Below are 14,920 nucleotides of genomic sequence, written 5' to 3'. Positions count from 1 at the left end.
CTCTGAAATGTGTCACTTTGGTTTTCTGAACATTTTGCTATTATGTAGAGAATATCATCAAAAAGTTGATTTATTTCACTAATTCAATTCAAAAAGTGAAACTTGTATATTATATTCATTCATTACACACAGACTGATATATTTCAAATGTTTATTTCTTTTAATTTTGATGATTATAACTGACAACTAAGGAAAATCCCAAATTCAGAAAATTAGAATATTACTTAAGACCAATGCAAAGAAAGTCGATCAGTCTGTGGCACTGCTCAGGTGTTATGAGAGCCCAGGTTGTTCTGATAGTGACCTTCAGCTCTTCTGCATTGTTGGGTCTGGCATATCGCATCTTCCTCTTCACAATACCCCATAGATTTTCTATGGGGTTAAGGTCAGGCAAGTTTGCTGGCCAAATAAGAACAGGGATACCATGGTCCTTAAACCAGGTACTGGTAGCTTTGGCACTGTGTGCAGCTGCCAAGTCCCGTTGGAAAATTAAATCTGCATCTCCATAAAGTTGGTCAGCAGCAGGAAGCATGAAGTGCTCTAAAATTTCCTGGTATACAGCTACGTTGACCTTGGACCTCAGAAAACACAGTGGACCAACACCAGCAGATGACATGGCACCTCAAACCATCACTGACTGTTGAAACTTTACACTGGACCTCAAGCAACGTGGATTGTGTGCCTCTCCTCTCTTCCTCCAGACTCTGGGACCCTGATTTCCAAAGGAAATGCAAAATTTACTTTCATCAGAGAACATAACTTTGGACCACTCAGCAACAGTCCAGTCCTTTTTGTCTTTAGCCCAGGCAAAACGCTTCCGACGCTGTCTGTTGTTCAAGAGTGGCTTGGCACAAGGAATGCGACAGCTGAAACCCATGTCTTGCATACGTCTGTTCGTAGTGGTTTTTGAAGCACTGACTCCAGCTGCAGTACACTCTTTGTGAATCTCCCCCACATTTTTGAATGGGTTTTGTTTCACAATCCTCTCCAGGGTGCGGTTATCCCTATTGCTTGTACACTTTTTTCTACCACATCTTTTCCTTCCTTGCCTCTCTATTAATGTGCTTGGACACAGAGCTCTGTGAACAGCCAGCCTCTTTTGCAATGACCTTTTGTGTCTTGCCCTCCTTGTGCAAGGTGTCAATGGTCGTCTTTTGGACAACTGTCAAGTCAGCAGTCTTTCCCATAATTGTGTAGCCTACAGAACTAGACTGAGAGACCATTTAAAGGCCTTTGCAGGTGTTTTGAGTTAATTAGCTGATTAGAGTGTGGCACCAGGTGTCTTCAAAATTGAAACTTTTCACAATATTCTAATTTTCCGAGATACTGAATTTGTGATTTTCCTTAGTTGTCAGTTATAATCATTAAAATTAAAAGAAATAAACATTTGAAATATATCAGTCTTTGTGTAATGAATGAATATAATATATATATATTTTCACTTTTTGAATGGAATTAGTGAAATAAATCAACTTTTTGATGATATTCTAATTATATGACCAGCACCTGTATACAGTATTTACTGTTTGTAGTGCTCTGCATGTTTTTAATTGTAATATATTTTTCCTTGTGTTTATTGTGTATATTGTTCAATGTGTGTTGTGTGTTCTGTATTTATTGTCTTTTCCGTCTTTGTTTGGTTCTACTACAAAAACAGCATGAAAACTTGACATTGTAAGGTCATCATATAAGACCAATAAACTTTCTTTTCATATCCCAATATTTTATTATACAGTAATTAAGCACATTTGAAAAAAATCTCATGCATACAGTTTATATAAATATACATATACAAGCATACATTGCAAAGATAATTTTTAAATGCATTTTCACTCACTCTGTTTGAATTGCTCATTGATATTTACTCTTAATCAACAAAGGCATGATCTATTGAAAGAATACATAAATAGCAATAAATTAAAAAGAACAGTTCAGTATTACAACACTTTTCAACCTTCAAAAGCATTGGCAAACATACAGTAAATTCACACAGCACTATACAGTAACAGATATTTGAAGCTAATGCTCACTTAATATATGAGCATTAGCTATATAAAATATAAACTTCATGGTGATACTTGCTCAGAATAACTGATAATGCAGTTGAGCAAGTGAGATCAAAATTGACTTATTTACATGTAAAGTTGTCATAGTTTTCTCTTCATGTGCAAAATGAAACTTCCTTCACTTTAAATACAGCAAATAGAGGTGCTGTCGAAGCTGATGTTAGTAGTAATCCTATAGCATGTTGCTTTTTACTCGTTCAAAAATCTGCCTCACTTTCAAAGCAGGTACACAACCTTCACGGAGAATGCTGATAGTTCCTGAAAATGAACATAATCCATGTTATTATTAATAATGGAATACATATATTATTATGACAGGATATCAGCTCTTTGGAATATCAGTTTACCTTCATCAATTTTGAGGCAGTTCACTACAGTTGATGCCACCACCTCATTAGATTCTCCATCACATAGGACTCCTTCAATCTTGTGGCCCAGACGGCTGTTTCAGGACAAAAGAAAACAATGCTCCAATTATCCCTTGAGACCAGCAATCAAGGGATACTGCCAAATCTAAGATGTATTTCTATTGCAAAGTAATTCTTGTTTTAATATAAAATGTCACGACCAGCAGTGAATACATCCTTCCTAATAATGAAGTTGGCTTCTGAAGAGGTATGCTTTAATATAAGAGGTAAACCTTTGATCGTAGAACACACTGCTAATTAAATGAATGGATCAGTGTGCCTAACAGTAGAGTATTGTGGTTTGTTCTTTCAAGGTAACAGCCTGGATTATGTCAAATCCCGAACCTTATAATAAACCCTTGTTTAGGCTACATTATTTATTAATTTAATACAATTCCATGTACAATGCATTTGATTTGTGGAGTTTGTATTCACTCACAGTACCCTCTAACAATTGTTGGGGCCTTTTTAAACTTACTTGATGACCATATCATGATGGGTACTGTCAGCTTCTCCACTGGGATTGGCTGATGTAATGGCCAATGGACCGGTGAATTCACACAGGTGAGCAGTAGCAGTGTGGTCAGGTACTCTTATCATAATGCTTTCTCTGGTCCCCACACGGTCATATGCGGGACCCACACCTGCAAACAATATGACCAGTGAAAATGACTGGAGAGAATTCGTAATCATCACAGATTCCTGAAAATGTTCTCTCAGTAAAGTTTTAATTTGGTTGGTTGATCATCCCAAATTTGATCCTAGAGTTTGGGATGGGTTTAAATACAAAAAGTTAATGCGTATTTATAACCTTACCGAGTTTAAGGAGCCATTCGCCCTTCGGGACAATGCAACTAATGCCTCCTGGGTAGACATTTCTCATGAACTCCCACAGCAGAGGACTGAAGGGAGGTTTGGCTGCCACAAGTTGCTCAACACTTGAGATACAGATACAAATCGGCTTTTCTGCAGGACGGTCCTAGCGGAGAGAAAAGTTTATGGGTTAGTGGGTCAGTTGACAAAGAGCACAGGAAGCTGATCCTTTGTAAAAGAATATTATGTTTCAAAGTGTTTGTGTTCACATGTACTTTGATAGAGTAGATCTTCTCAATTGCACTGGGGTTCTTGCATGAAGCAGCCAAGGCATAGACAGTATCTGTAGGGATACCACACACTCCATTGTTTTCCAACAATTTTGCAATCTTGAGCAGTCCGCTGGTTTCCCGAGACTTAGCAATAAAACATGGATATGTGGTCTCAGATTTCTTCTTTTTCTTGTCCTTTGAAAAAAGCAGATCCGTTAGTCAGTAGGAATTTTTTTGTCTAACCATGAATGTATAATAAAATTAAACTTCACAAGCATTTTGTCATCATTGATAAATATAATACCTTGATAAGGGAAGGTCCAACTGGTATTAGGGTCTTGGAGAAGATACCGTTCACAAGGGATGCTAGCATGCCATACAAACATATGATGGCGAAAATTGCTAGCATAGCAACTAAAGAAAGAATTTCAAGAAAATGTGAGATAACTTTTTTTTCTCTTTTCATGTAGTTACCTCTTTATTCTCCACAATCATTTTCTGCACTGTACCTTCTAACTGATAGGGCAGTCTTTCAAAAGTAGAGAGGAGAAAACAAACTATGATGACCTCCATGACAGTGGTCAATGCCAAGAGAACTAGATTGCCATAGGTTGCTGTAAAAAAAAAAAAAAAAGGTCCAATTCACAATGCTTCAAATGGGGAAAAGTCATATATGAGTGTGTATGTTATGTATTAGTAAACAAACCTACCAACTAGAATCAAGAAGGCATTAATGACCAGGAATGCTATTGCCCCAGCTGCAAATCCGTTTGCTGACTCTGTGGATATTTGCAAGCGATGTCCTGCAGGAAAAATACATCATCTAAGAATTCTACCCAAAATTTTAGCCAAGTATTTTTTGAATGTTACATTTTCATACCTGCAAACCTAAACCAGCTCCAAGTTGCCCAAATAGCCACGTAGAATGAGGGAATGACAGAGCCGAATCTCTGGCCACCTTGTACTTGTAGTCGACTGACATAGGCCTGGATAATGGCTCCTGGGATGAGTACCCAGGGAACAGTCAGGTCCAAAAACGCCAGTCCAGACTGACCATTGTGAATGGCTGAGAGTGCAGCCACTCCATTGGACAGATAGAATAAAGCATCTGGGAGCTGTGAACCTTTATCCTCAGGCTCATCCAGTTTAGATCTCCTGAGGTAACTGAGATATTTCTGCAGGGATTCAGTGGAGACAGGTTGGGGTCCAACTGGAATCAAGGACTTCTCAGCAATGGTGTTGATGAGGCGTGCAAAGGTGCCATAGAAGGACAAGAGGGTGAAGAGGGAGCAGGTCACTCCAAAAAAGATGTAGTACCTGTCGATGGGAATCTGGGAGATGGTTGATATGGTCACCAGGACAAAAAATGAATTGTGAACTAGCTCAAGAGTGTCTTTGTTTAGACTTGTGATGCAGAAAACCAAAGCAGCAGACAGGAAGAACCAGTTGCCAACCATGGCGTGCCTTACTTCACCAGCTTCAGTCCGGCTAATGGTTACAGACACCACATACTCTTCCCAGGTCTTCACCAACCAAAACACGCAGTGCAGACCAAACTTGGTTGCATGGTAGCAGTCTTGACGCAGATATGCATAATAGCTAGATAAAAGCTGAGCAGCAGAATTTATGCTTATCCAGATGGCAGCTACTGGGATGGACGGGAAGTAGCCAAAGGCATAGAAGGCGAATATAAATGGTGAGACTGTGTCGCAGAAGAATCCCAAGGCCATAGGTTCAGCATATTTTGTGTTCTTCTTCTTCTCTTGGCCCAAGCTTTGGGAGCTGCTGGCATTGGTGGTTCCTAGGAGCAGCACATTAAAGAGAGGGTTTCCAAAACCCTTTAGCACATACCGTTGGGCTAATCCCTTGATTAGCAAGGCTGATGAGCCATATATGGCAAAGAGCAGGATTAGGAGCTCCAGAACCCCAGAGACCACTAAAGCCCACCCTGCTACCAGACCCACAGCCTCAAATATCAGTGTGAGGGTGATGGCCCCAAACACAAAGGGCATGATGTAGTTTACTGTTGCCGAACAGAAGGCCAGTAGAAAGGAAAGTAAGATGTAGGGTACCAGCCCAGCTATGGCAGACTCCTTGATGTACATTGTAATGTCAGTTTGATTGACACTAGTGTTTGTGTACAGATCTTGAAATGTGCTGTTTATCATTGCTGATTGATTAAATATGTTTGGACGTTGTTGGTTGGCACCTAGAAAAATTCGTGTGGCTCCATAACTCCCCCACAGTGCTGCGTATCCTACAAATGACGTTCCACTCAGATGGTCATATTTTCGGAAAGACAGCAATCCTGCCACAAGCTGACACACTCCACCAATCAGAATGAGATGAACGCCTGTATAAATTAACATAAGATGTAAAGAAAGGGATGCCTGATGTTCATGTAGGCTGTCTGGTGTATTACACTAAATTGAACCAGCAAAATTGCAAATATGTTTCAATTATTTACTGATATTAGCATTTAGATGTATAATTCTTACAAGCTGTTTGTTAAATTAAAACGACAATGACCTGCTAATATGTTCTCCACTCCCTCTGCAGGAATGCCAGTCCTGGCCCCATGGAAGTTCTGCAGCAGGACAAGGAAAGCACTGATGCCATTGGCCAGGAGCCCAAGCACACCTGGCTCACCATAAAAACTTGCCGGAAAGCCACTTGCCGATGCCATGAACTTCCCGTAAGTGTAGCTTTTTTCTGGTAAGATTAAGTGTGTAATCAGGATATGATGATAAAAAGTTCAAATTCAAACATAAGTGGTAAAATCATCTCTGAAGCATTAATAATTAATTCACAGTGTGCTTAAATAAGTTACTTATAGCTGATGGATATAAGCCATATAATCAGCATGCTAAAAAATTCTGTACTTTTAGTGGTGATTACATACTTAAACTTCTCTTTTAATTTATAAATTTATCAAATGAAACAGGCTAGTTTTGTCATACTCTACATGCCAAAACTCTAATCTCTTGAGTATGCACTAAACAGCCAATTTATGGGTGTGTTTACTTTCATATTCTCCCTCCCTTCCGTAGGTAAGCAACACAGTTGTCTTACTCAGCAAACAGCTGAGCAGGAGGCAAAAGCTTTTTCTCATAGTGGATGTTTTAGCCTTCAGGCATTAAAACTAACACCGCCTCTCTGACACAGATGTAACTCTTGGCTGAAGAATTATACTATTACAGTTCAGGTGGCAGTACAATGACAACTGAAGAGATTTCATCTCAAACAGCCAGCAGACAAGAGTCAACACACAGATTGCTGTCTGTGGACAATGCTTGAGGATAAATGTGCAGTAAGTTTGAGCAGACTTTTATGTCAACTTTTCAACATGTTTTTAACGCATCATAAAGTAATCAACTGAGTAAGCAATGAAATGTTAATGTTGCTGTATACATTTATAATATTATATCTTACAAAGTGTGTGTGGTCTTTGTGCGGACCAAATGTCCCAAACGGTCCTCACACAGAACTGTTTAACAGGACCACATTTTTTTTGGTCCCCATGAGGAAAACAGCTTATAAATCATAATAAATTGTGTTTTTTGAAAATGTAAAATGCAGTAAGTTTCTGTTATGGGTAGGTTTAAAGTCATTATAGATTTAAAAATCATTATGTCTATGTCTAAAACATGGAAATATATATATATATATATATATATATATATATATATATATATATATATATATATATATATATATACACACACAAAGAAATAAGAAACTTACCTAGTGAAGATCCTTGATCTGTAATGAAGTATCGAGATGCTTGTGAAGAATGCTTTAATTTTATAGAAACATACTCAGTGGAGCTGGGAGGAGTTACGGTCAACCAACCCATGTCCTCATCAATTATGACATCATTGACCCTTTCATTAAACAATTTGTTTCCTGCTGAGAAATCCCACCTATGAACCTAAAAATAGCAAAACTTGGGAAATCCAGCCCTAGTTCTTCAGTGGGTTCAGTGGGTGTGTCATTGTCTTTTGTGGTCCAGTACTGTATAAATACATCATCATCATCACCTACCTTCAATCATTCCATCTCTACACTGAGATAGGCAAAAGAAGACAGCCTTTCTTCAACTTCGAATCAACAAACAGAGATATCAAGCATCTTCGTATCCAGATTCTGACCAAAAATTAGCAACATGCTCTCGACTGTGCAGGTAGATAAAATTTTGTGCTATCATATTGTGTCAATGCTGTGTAATTTCTAATTTCTGTTTTATGTGTGATTGCTCGATGTATAAAGAAAAATAAAACACTGTACAAACTATATAAATTACAGGGATTTTTTAATGTTTTTTTTTTTTTTTTTTTTTTTTTACAATAATATGTTAATATGGTTTTCAATTTTTTTTTTTCAATTTTTCATAGAAGAAAAAACTTTCAGAAAATATTATTAAATAAAAAAGGTTTTACATTGCATTTGACTAGGCTTTTTAGCTGTACTTTTAAGATACACTTAAAAAAGAACACACTATATACTAACTATATATAATGTATGTACATACTATACAGTTGAGACACTCAAACATAACTGTTTGTACACAGAAATCTACAAGATACCTGTCTGCTTTTTCTGCTGCCCGAGGACTCCATAAGTCTGCACTAGATGGTGAGCAAGCTCTACATGTCACAGCCTTATTTTCAGTGAACTGCTGTTTGTTAACTCATGACAGAAAAGAAAAGTGAAAGTCTAGACTTGGAATTTAGATAAACATTTATATGGAATGACTAATCGACTAATCTAGATATTCACTGGCACTCAGAATGGGTGCTATCCAGAATTGTAAATAGTTTTAGTGTTAATTTACACTGTCTCTCATTTGTTTATAGTGGCAGAGCGTCCTGCCCCTGAGGAAACAGTGACCAGCAGCTTTGGCAGGTTTATTCAGAGCGTACAACCAAGGCATCTGTCACCAACCGTGCTGCAACGCAGCAAACGCATGATTCTGGACAGCATCGGTGTTGGGCTTTTGGGAAGCACCACTGAGGTGTTTGAACTTGCCCTTCAGCACTGCCAGGTAAGGCACAATGGCAATACAAAAAATAGTAGGTTACACTTTAGTGAAAACAACCTAACAACGTTTTCCATCATTAAGAAAACTATTTTTTAGCAGAATTGAGTTTTACCAAGACTTTACAGAGTCCAGTTCTTCCCTGGACATAGTTCAGCATGACAGAAGTAATAGTGTCCATGTTTATCCAGTGATGTCAGGCATTTCTAATGTGCTTGTTGATGTGTGAATGAGTTGGATCTAATGACCGTTCATTTATCTTGTTCCCCAAGCACATGTATGCTTCTGATGACATCAGCTTCGTCTATGGGCGCCAAGGTGTGAAGCTTTCCCCAACCCTTGCAGCTTTTGTCAATGGAGTTGCAGTAAGTGTTATCACATCATGTGTATCGAGTTGCAATTGCAGTTCTTAGTTTCTCTTACACTGACTGGATGTGTGATTCAACACCCTGGACACATACTCAGTGTTTCTCCAGAAAGTCTTGTTCTGCAAGTCCAGAAAATTAGAATCCAGCCAGACAGTCAATGAAGTGTTAAATTACAAACTTGTTTTGTAACATTCAGCAGCGTTTTTGTCATCCACTTGTAGTAATGAGAAAAACAATGTTAATAAGTCATGAAACCTAAGCACTGTGGAACTTTTATGGAATAATGCTGCTGTTGGAAAGTCTGATGTGAACCCTCTAAATAAAGTATGTTTAACAGGAAGTGTTTCAGATTTTAGAAACTAGACAGACTGTTATTGGGTCTTGCTCATGTTACCGGCAGTCATGCACAGCTTTTTCCTTCTTCTCTGTAGTGTTTTGGCTATGCTAGAGAAGCTGTCTGAAGGTCATGACATGGTCTTCTGAGACTTTGTGCAATGAGATTTAGAAACACAAACCATCATCCCAGAACTGCCACAATGGAGAGACACTCTAGACCTTGATTGACATGTTGGTTTTCCACAGGCTCACTCGATGGACTTTGATGACACTTGGCACCCGGCAACCCACCCCTCTGGAGCAGTACTGCCTGCTCTCCTGGCTATAAGTGACATGTTGCACGAGAACAGCAAACCAAGTGGGCTTGACTTTCTAACCGCCTTCAATGTGGGCATCGAAATACAGGGTCGGCTGATGAGATTCTCCAATGAGGCTCACAACATCCCTAAGAGGTTAGAGTCAATTTATTTGTCTCATTCTTAACTAAAGTGACTGAGAGCAATAATTATATTTCTAAGTACAGCACAGCCTGAATATGGATGTATAACAGCATGGGTATTTTCTGAGGTTATACACAAACATAGAGCTAGGTGGGTCAGAACAGTACAGATTCCATCTGAAAGGTTGTCAAAGCTCCTTCAGACATGTGTTTATGCAAAGCAGTTCTGTTTGTGCTCCAAGAATATAGTTAACCACTTATAATTTGTTATTTCCTGAGTACTCTGAAAACAGAATCCACCTGGGTTCTAGAATAATATCTGGTGGCTTTAATGTGAAAAGAATATTGTGATTTATTAAGTACAAGAGAATTTTTATTGGAGCTTGCTATATTTTGATATTATTTCAGAATTTTAGGGGATTTTCACATGGCAAAAGAGAGTAAATATTTCATATACTCATTCTGAAGAAGGAACAGAGCCATATTTAGAGGCTAGAATTGGCTCTATTGACTAACCAAAGTATTCAGAGGTGGTCACAACACACAAAATAGTGTGTCAAATAGAGGATTGATACATCACAGAGTGACCTCTGAAATAAAACACCACAAACTTTAAACTAATAAGTAACCACCTAACAACCACACAGAATACAAAACACCCTAGCACAGTTGTGGAGAGTTTTGCACAGGCAAGCACCACTTATGTTCTGATCAGCTTATGTTAAAAATGTAGACCGTTTTGTGGCTTTGTATTGTCTTGAGAATGGCCAAGAGCTGATATCATCCAAGCTTGTAAAATAATGACTATGCTCTTTCTCTGTCTTCTCCATAAGGTTCCATCCTCCCAGTGTGGTGGGCACTCTGGGTAGTGCTGCAGCCTGTGCTCGCCTCCTCTCTCTGGATCGCAATCAGTGCAGTAATGCCTTGGCCATCGCTGCATCTTTGGCAGGTGCACCAATGGCTAATGCTGCAACACAATCCAAACCTCTTCACATCGGAAACGCCTCTCGCCTCGGGCTCGAAGCAGCCCTGCTGGCATCTCGTGGGTTGGAAGCAAGTCCTCTGGTCCTGGATGCAGTGCCTGGCGTAGCTGGCTTCAGCGCTTTCTATGAAGACTATGCCCCACAACCCATCGGTTCTCCTGAGAAGGATGAGCACAACTTCCTCTTAGAGAGACAAGACATTGCTTTCAAGCGCTTCCCTGCACACCTCGGAATGCACTGGATTGCTGATGCTGCCACTGTTGTGCGCAAGAACCTGGTTGGCCTGAGAGGAGGTAGCATTTCTCCAAACATGGTGCAGGATATCCTCCTTAGGGTGCCGCTCTCCAAGTACATCAACCGCCCATTCCCGGAGACAGAGCACCAGGCACGGCACTCCTTCCAGTTTAATGCCTGCACTGCCCTGTTGGATGGAGAAGTCACAGTGCAGTCCTTCCACCCAGAGGCCCTCCAACGGCCCGAACTTCATGCGCTCCTCTCCCGTGTCCGTTTGGAGCACCCCCATGACAACCCGGCCAATTTCAACATAATGTATGGTGAGGTGGAGGTTACCTTGGTAAGTGGAGATGTCCTACAAGGGCGCTGTGACACCTTCTACGGCCACTGGAGGAACCCACTTAGCCAAGAAAGCCTGCAGAAGAAGTTCCGTAACAATTCAGGCACAGTTCTGTCCAATGAGAGGGTGGAGAGGCTGATCGAAGCTGTCGAAGGCCTGGACCATCTAGATGACTGTAAACCATTGCTAGCTCAACTGCAGTAAACAGCTTGGTGCTTTTATTACAACATGACACCAATAATGCAATATGAATATAGAATTTTTGTGAAACACAACTACTTGTAGAATTTATTTAATAGAAGTACTGCTCATAACATGTTATACTCTCTCTTGATGTACATACTGTAGACTAACAGTACAAGCTGTCTTATTTTCCTGCTGTGCATTTCTGTTTTCATGTTTTTACAATATTTATTTACACTATGACAAAAGTTAAATATGTTTGTAAATATAGTTTTTGTGTTGTGTGCTCTTTTTTAAATACTGTATAATAGAATCTTCCTGATGACTTCTGCTTTATGTAAGATGTTGTTTAGATTGAAACTCAATAAATTTCAAAACTTACTTTATGTGATGTCTTATCCACCATGCATTTTGTCATATAAACACACATAACATTGAGAATAAAAAGGGTAACACTTTACAATAGGGGTACATGTATAATCATGTACTAATACCTGAAATAATATTTAATTCAACATGAACTAATGATTACTGAAGGCATGAACTAATCATGAACCAATGAAGAGTTATCCTACAACTGGAGTCACACGGATACATGCATGAATAACGGCAGCCTTAAAGGGGCAGTTTACCCAAAAATGAAAATTATCCCATGATTTACTCACCCTCAAGCCATTAAATCATGAGTACATCATGGGATAATTTTCATTTTTGGATGAACTATCCCTTTAACTACATGTTAGTACATGTTTGATAGTTCAATAAACATTTATGGCTAAATCAAATTAAACAGCCTCTTTAAGAAGGAATAAGAAGTACTCTGACTTTCAAAAATTTCAAAAAATTCAAATAATATTATCATGGTTTGAACTTTTGACTGCAGCTTTGTCATAAACATTACTGGACGGCACAGGATTAGTTGATCCTCCTTATCAAACGCAGAAAACATTAAGTGCACTAATAACTAATCTTAAAAAGTCTTTATCTGTTTTGTGTTGTTCTCTTTCCCTTCAAACTCAACCTACTGCAACTCAAGCGCACGCATAAAGCTTGCCACAGCGCAACGGCAGTAGTAATGATTATCAATGCGTCAGGGAAAACCAGCAAGGAAATTAAAAATTAATTGATAATACAGTTTTCTGTATTTTCGGCTGCAGTGATGAAGGTGACGATGCTGGCTTGTCATCTCCGAGGAGATGCATGCACCTATACACGTTTCACACGGATTACATAACCTGAGAATATTTGTTTTCCATTTGAATTGGTTCATTTAAAAGTAGACATTTTGCTTTGTATAGATATATTTTTAATATATCTGCCATATTCATGCGTGAATCCATATGACTACAGTTGTAATTTAGGATATGCATTGGTTCATGATTAGTTCATGCCTTCAATAATCATTCATTCATATTGAATTAAGTATTAATTCAGGTATTAGTACATGATTATTCATGTAACCTTATTGTAAAGTGTTACAAACAACAAAAAACAAAAAAAAATATCATTTTTGTGAGTCTTTCAGAAAAGTAGTAGAAAAGTCTGGGAGTCTACATTACTATATGTTTACGTTATATGTAGTGGAGCTGCAAAATGTTAACGGGGTGAATTACAACAATCAATCATGTTCAGCTACAAACTGAAAGTAGGTATTAGCACAATTTGAGTTCTTTGTTATTCCTGGCAAGTCCAAACCAGTTGGACAGATAGTTGGAGTGTATATCTTGTGCATCTGAAATCATGCAGGTTAAGCTATTGCTAGATTTCTTCTACATATATTAAAAAATGATTTAGGGTTAAATGTTACAGGATTTAAGGTCAAAAATACATTGATGGTATCAAATATGATGTTTGAGTGTTACAGTGTAATGGGATTGAACAGAAATTGAAGGGCAAATTTACCATTTTCACAGAAAAAGTAAAAGTGTGCATTCGATAGACACTTTACCATTTCATGAGGCCACAGGAGAGGATTTGTGAATGGCAGTGAAACAACACAACTGATGATGGCAGATCACATGATAATGACAACATGGTGAATGTAGCATGTCCAGATTATATTCATACTACACACATTCATTCAATATAGAATGTACTTTTTTTAGCAGTTGTGAAGTAAAAACTTATTCAAAATAAGTACCTACTCAAGAGAGTATGCGATTTCAGACACAACCTGAAGAATAAATGGGAAAGGAAATCAGGAAGGTAACGAGGGAGAGCAGGTGGGGCAAATGGACCAAATCGGGTAACAATAAGGGCGGAGTATTCTCTGCTTTTTTGTTAGTTTTATTTCCTATGCATTCCATTTTTATTCTTATGTATTTGTTTCCTTTCCATTCCATTTTTATTCTTATGTATTTGTTTCCTTTTCATGTAAAGCACTTTGAATTACCATTGTGTATGAAATGTGCTATATAAATAAACTTGCCTTGCCTTCACAATAGATCATGCTTTACAATGAACTCTGTTAGAGAGCAACATATCTGTTCAATAACCATACTCACCTGCTGAGTAATAAAAACATCATCTCCACATCACTGTTACAACAAATTCAAATCCCTCAGTTCTCATCCATCGCCGAAAAGCCAAGTCAAAGTTGATTCTGGTTTTATTACGACCTCTGTTGCATTCTCCTTTTGCCCGCGTTTGTTTAAAACGGGTGATTCCCTGGAGGTTGGAGATTTAGCAGCTCCATGCAAACTAAATCTAAAATATCTTTATAGAAATGTCAAGTCTGTTGTTTAGTTTCATTATCATGGACTTTCATTTTGTTTTCATTTATCACTTGTGTTCCTTTGTTCAGTTTGCCCGTTCCTCATTATTAGTTCATTCAGGTGCTCGTCATTAATCATATTGTTTGTGTAACTATTTAATTTCTCCCTTCACAGTCTGTCATTGTTTGGTCTCGTCTTTGTTCAGTGTGTATTGCTACCTGTTTACCTGCCTTTTAGATTATTCATTAAGCCTTAATTTTGGAACTATTATCTTCGTCTTCGTCAGCCTTATTGCAACCACCCGTGACATAAGACCGAACCACCCAAATGGATGAACGGGCAAAGTTAATCTCTGTGGCTCAGGAGAGCCATGAATTCTTTTTGTTTGGCAATAACTTTTGTTGCCTTGCCATCACCAGCCACCTCGACAACGAGACCATGATGACCTTGTTTTGGATCGGGCAACATTAAATCACCCTATCGACCTCCCACACACCACAGGACTGAACTGGAAAGAAACTGTCACCAAGTGTCTGGTGTATTACATTTCCAAATGGGGAGAGTTCATATGTGAATTTTAATCAAATATTGGAGATGAAACAATAAGTTCAGTCTCAGTGTCTCATCCTCCATTCTACAAACAAAGAGTCAAAGATCAACAGGGGTAAAATAATTGGGGAGCCAATATTTTCCCATTTCCCATTTTATATTAATTCAGCAGAGGAGG

General features: G+C 38.5%; 2 protein-coding genes across 3 annotated transcripts; one reads left to right on the top strand and one right to left on the bottom strand.

Moving 5' to 3' along the window:
• Window positions 1-2,153: 2,153 nt before the first annotated feature.
• On the bottom strand, window positions 2,154-7,439 carry si:ch211-153b23.3. The gene is made up of 11 exons (XM_048176880.1): window positions 7,303-7,439; window positions 6,088-6,270; window positions 4,439-5,911; window positions 4,269-4,361; window positions 4,068-4,172; window positions 3,863-3,972; window positions 3,562-3,753; window positions 3,290-3,452; window positions 2,952-3,117; window positions 2,414-2,508; window positions 2,154-2,324 (listed from the first exon to the last, which is right to left on the bottom strand). Exons 1-11 carry the CDS (start codon window positions 7,412-7,414, stop codon window positions 2,239-2,241), a joined length of 2,778 nt encoding a protein of 925 aa, XP_048032837.1. The 5' UTR covers window positions 7,415-7,439; the 3' UTR covers window positions 2,154-2,238.
• irg1l (immunoresponsive gene 1, like) lies at window positions 6,652-11,865 on the top strand. Of its 2 annotated transcripts, none has more exons than XM_048176883.1 (7): window positions 6,652-6,868; window positions 7,634-7,741; window positions 8,130-8,193; window positions 8,415-8,602; window positions 8,869-8,961; window positions 9,547-9,752; window positions 10,573-11,865. In XM_048176883.1, exons 2-7 carry the CDS (start codon window positions 7,724-7,726, stop codon window positions 11,498-11,500), a joined length of 1,497 nt encoding a protein of 498 aa, XP_048032840.1. In that variant the 5' UTR covers window positions 6,652-6,868; window positions 7,634-7,723; the 3' UTR covers window positions 11,501-11,865. The 2 variants fall into 2 exon arrangements, with proteins under 2 accessions (XP_048032840.1, XP_048032839.1); XM_048176882.1 differs by having other exon boundaries at window positions 7,369-7,741.
• The last annotated feature ends 3,055 nt before the right edge of the window (window positions 11,866-14,920 follow it).

Source organism: Megalobrama amblycephala, linkage group LG23 (assembly GCF_018812025.1).
Source record: "Megalobrama amblycephala isolate DHTTF-2021 linkage group LG23, ASM1881202v1, whole genome shotgun sequence".
NCBI classification, from domain to species: Eukaryota; Metazoa; Chordata; class Actinopteri; order Cypriniformes; family Xenocyprididae; genus Megalobrama; species Megalobrama amblycephala.
Note: the sequence above shows the minus strand (reverse complement) of the source record. Positions and strands in the feature narration are given on the sequence as shown.

Bases quoted from the DNA above. Each gene is read 5' to 3' on its own strand.
- irg1l (XM_048176883.1), top strand. The intron at 8,194-8,414 runs GTGAGCAAGCTC...ATTTGTTTATAG, and splicing joins CCATAAGTCTGCACTAGATG to TGGCAGAGCGTCCTGCCCCT. The intron at 8,962-9,546 runs GTAAGTGTTATC...GGTTTTCCACAG, and splicing joins CTTTTGTCAATGGAGTTGCA to GCTCACTCGATGGACTTTGA.
- si:ch211-153b23.3 (XM_048176880.1), bottom strand. From the start codon at position 7,414: ATGGGTTGGTTGACCGTAACTCCTCCCAGCTCCACTGAGTATGTTTCT. The intron at 5,912-6,087 runs GTCATTGTCGTT...TAATTTATACAG, and splicing joins AGTGGAGAACATATTAGCAG to GCGTTCATCTCATTCTGATT. The intron at 2,509-2,951 runs GTAAGTTTAAAA...GTCCTGAAACAG, and splicing joins CATCATGATATGGTCATCAA to CCGTCTGGGCCACAAGATTG.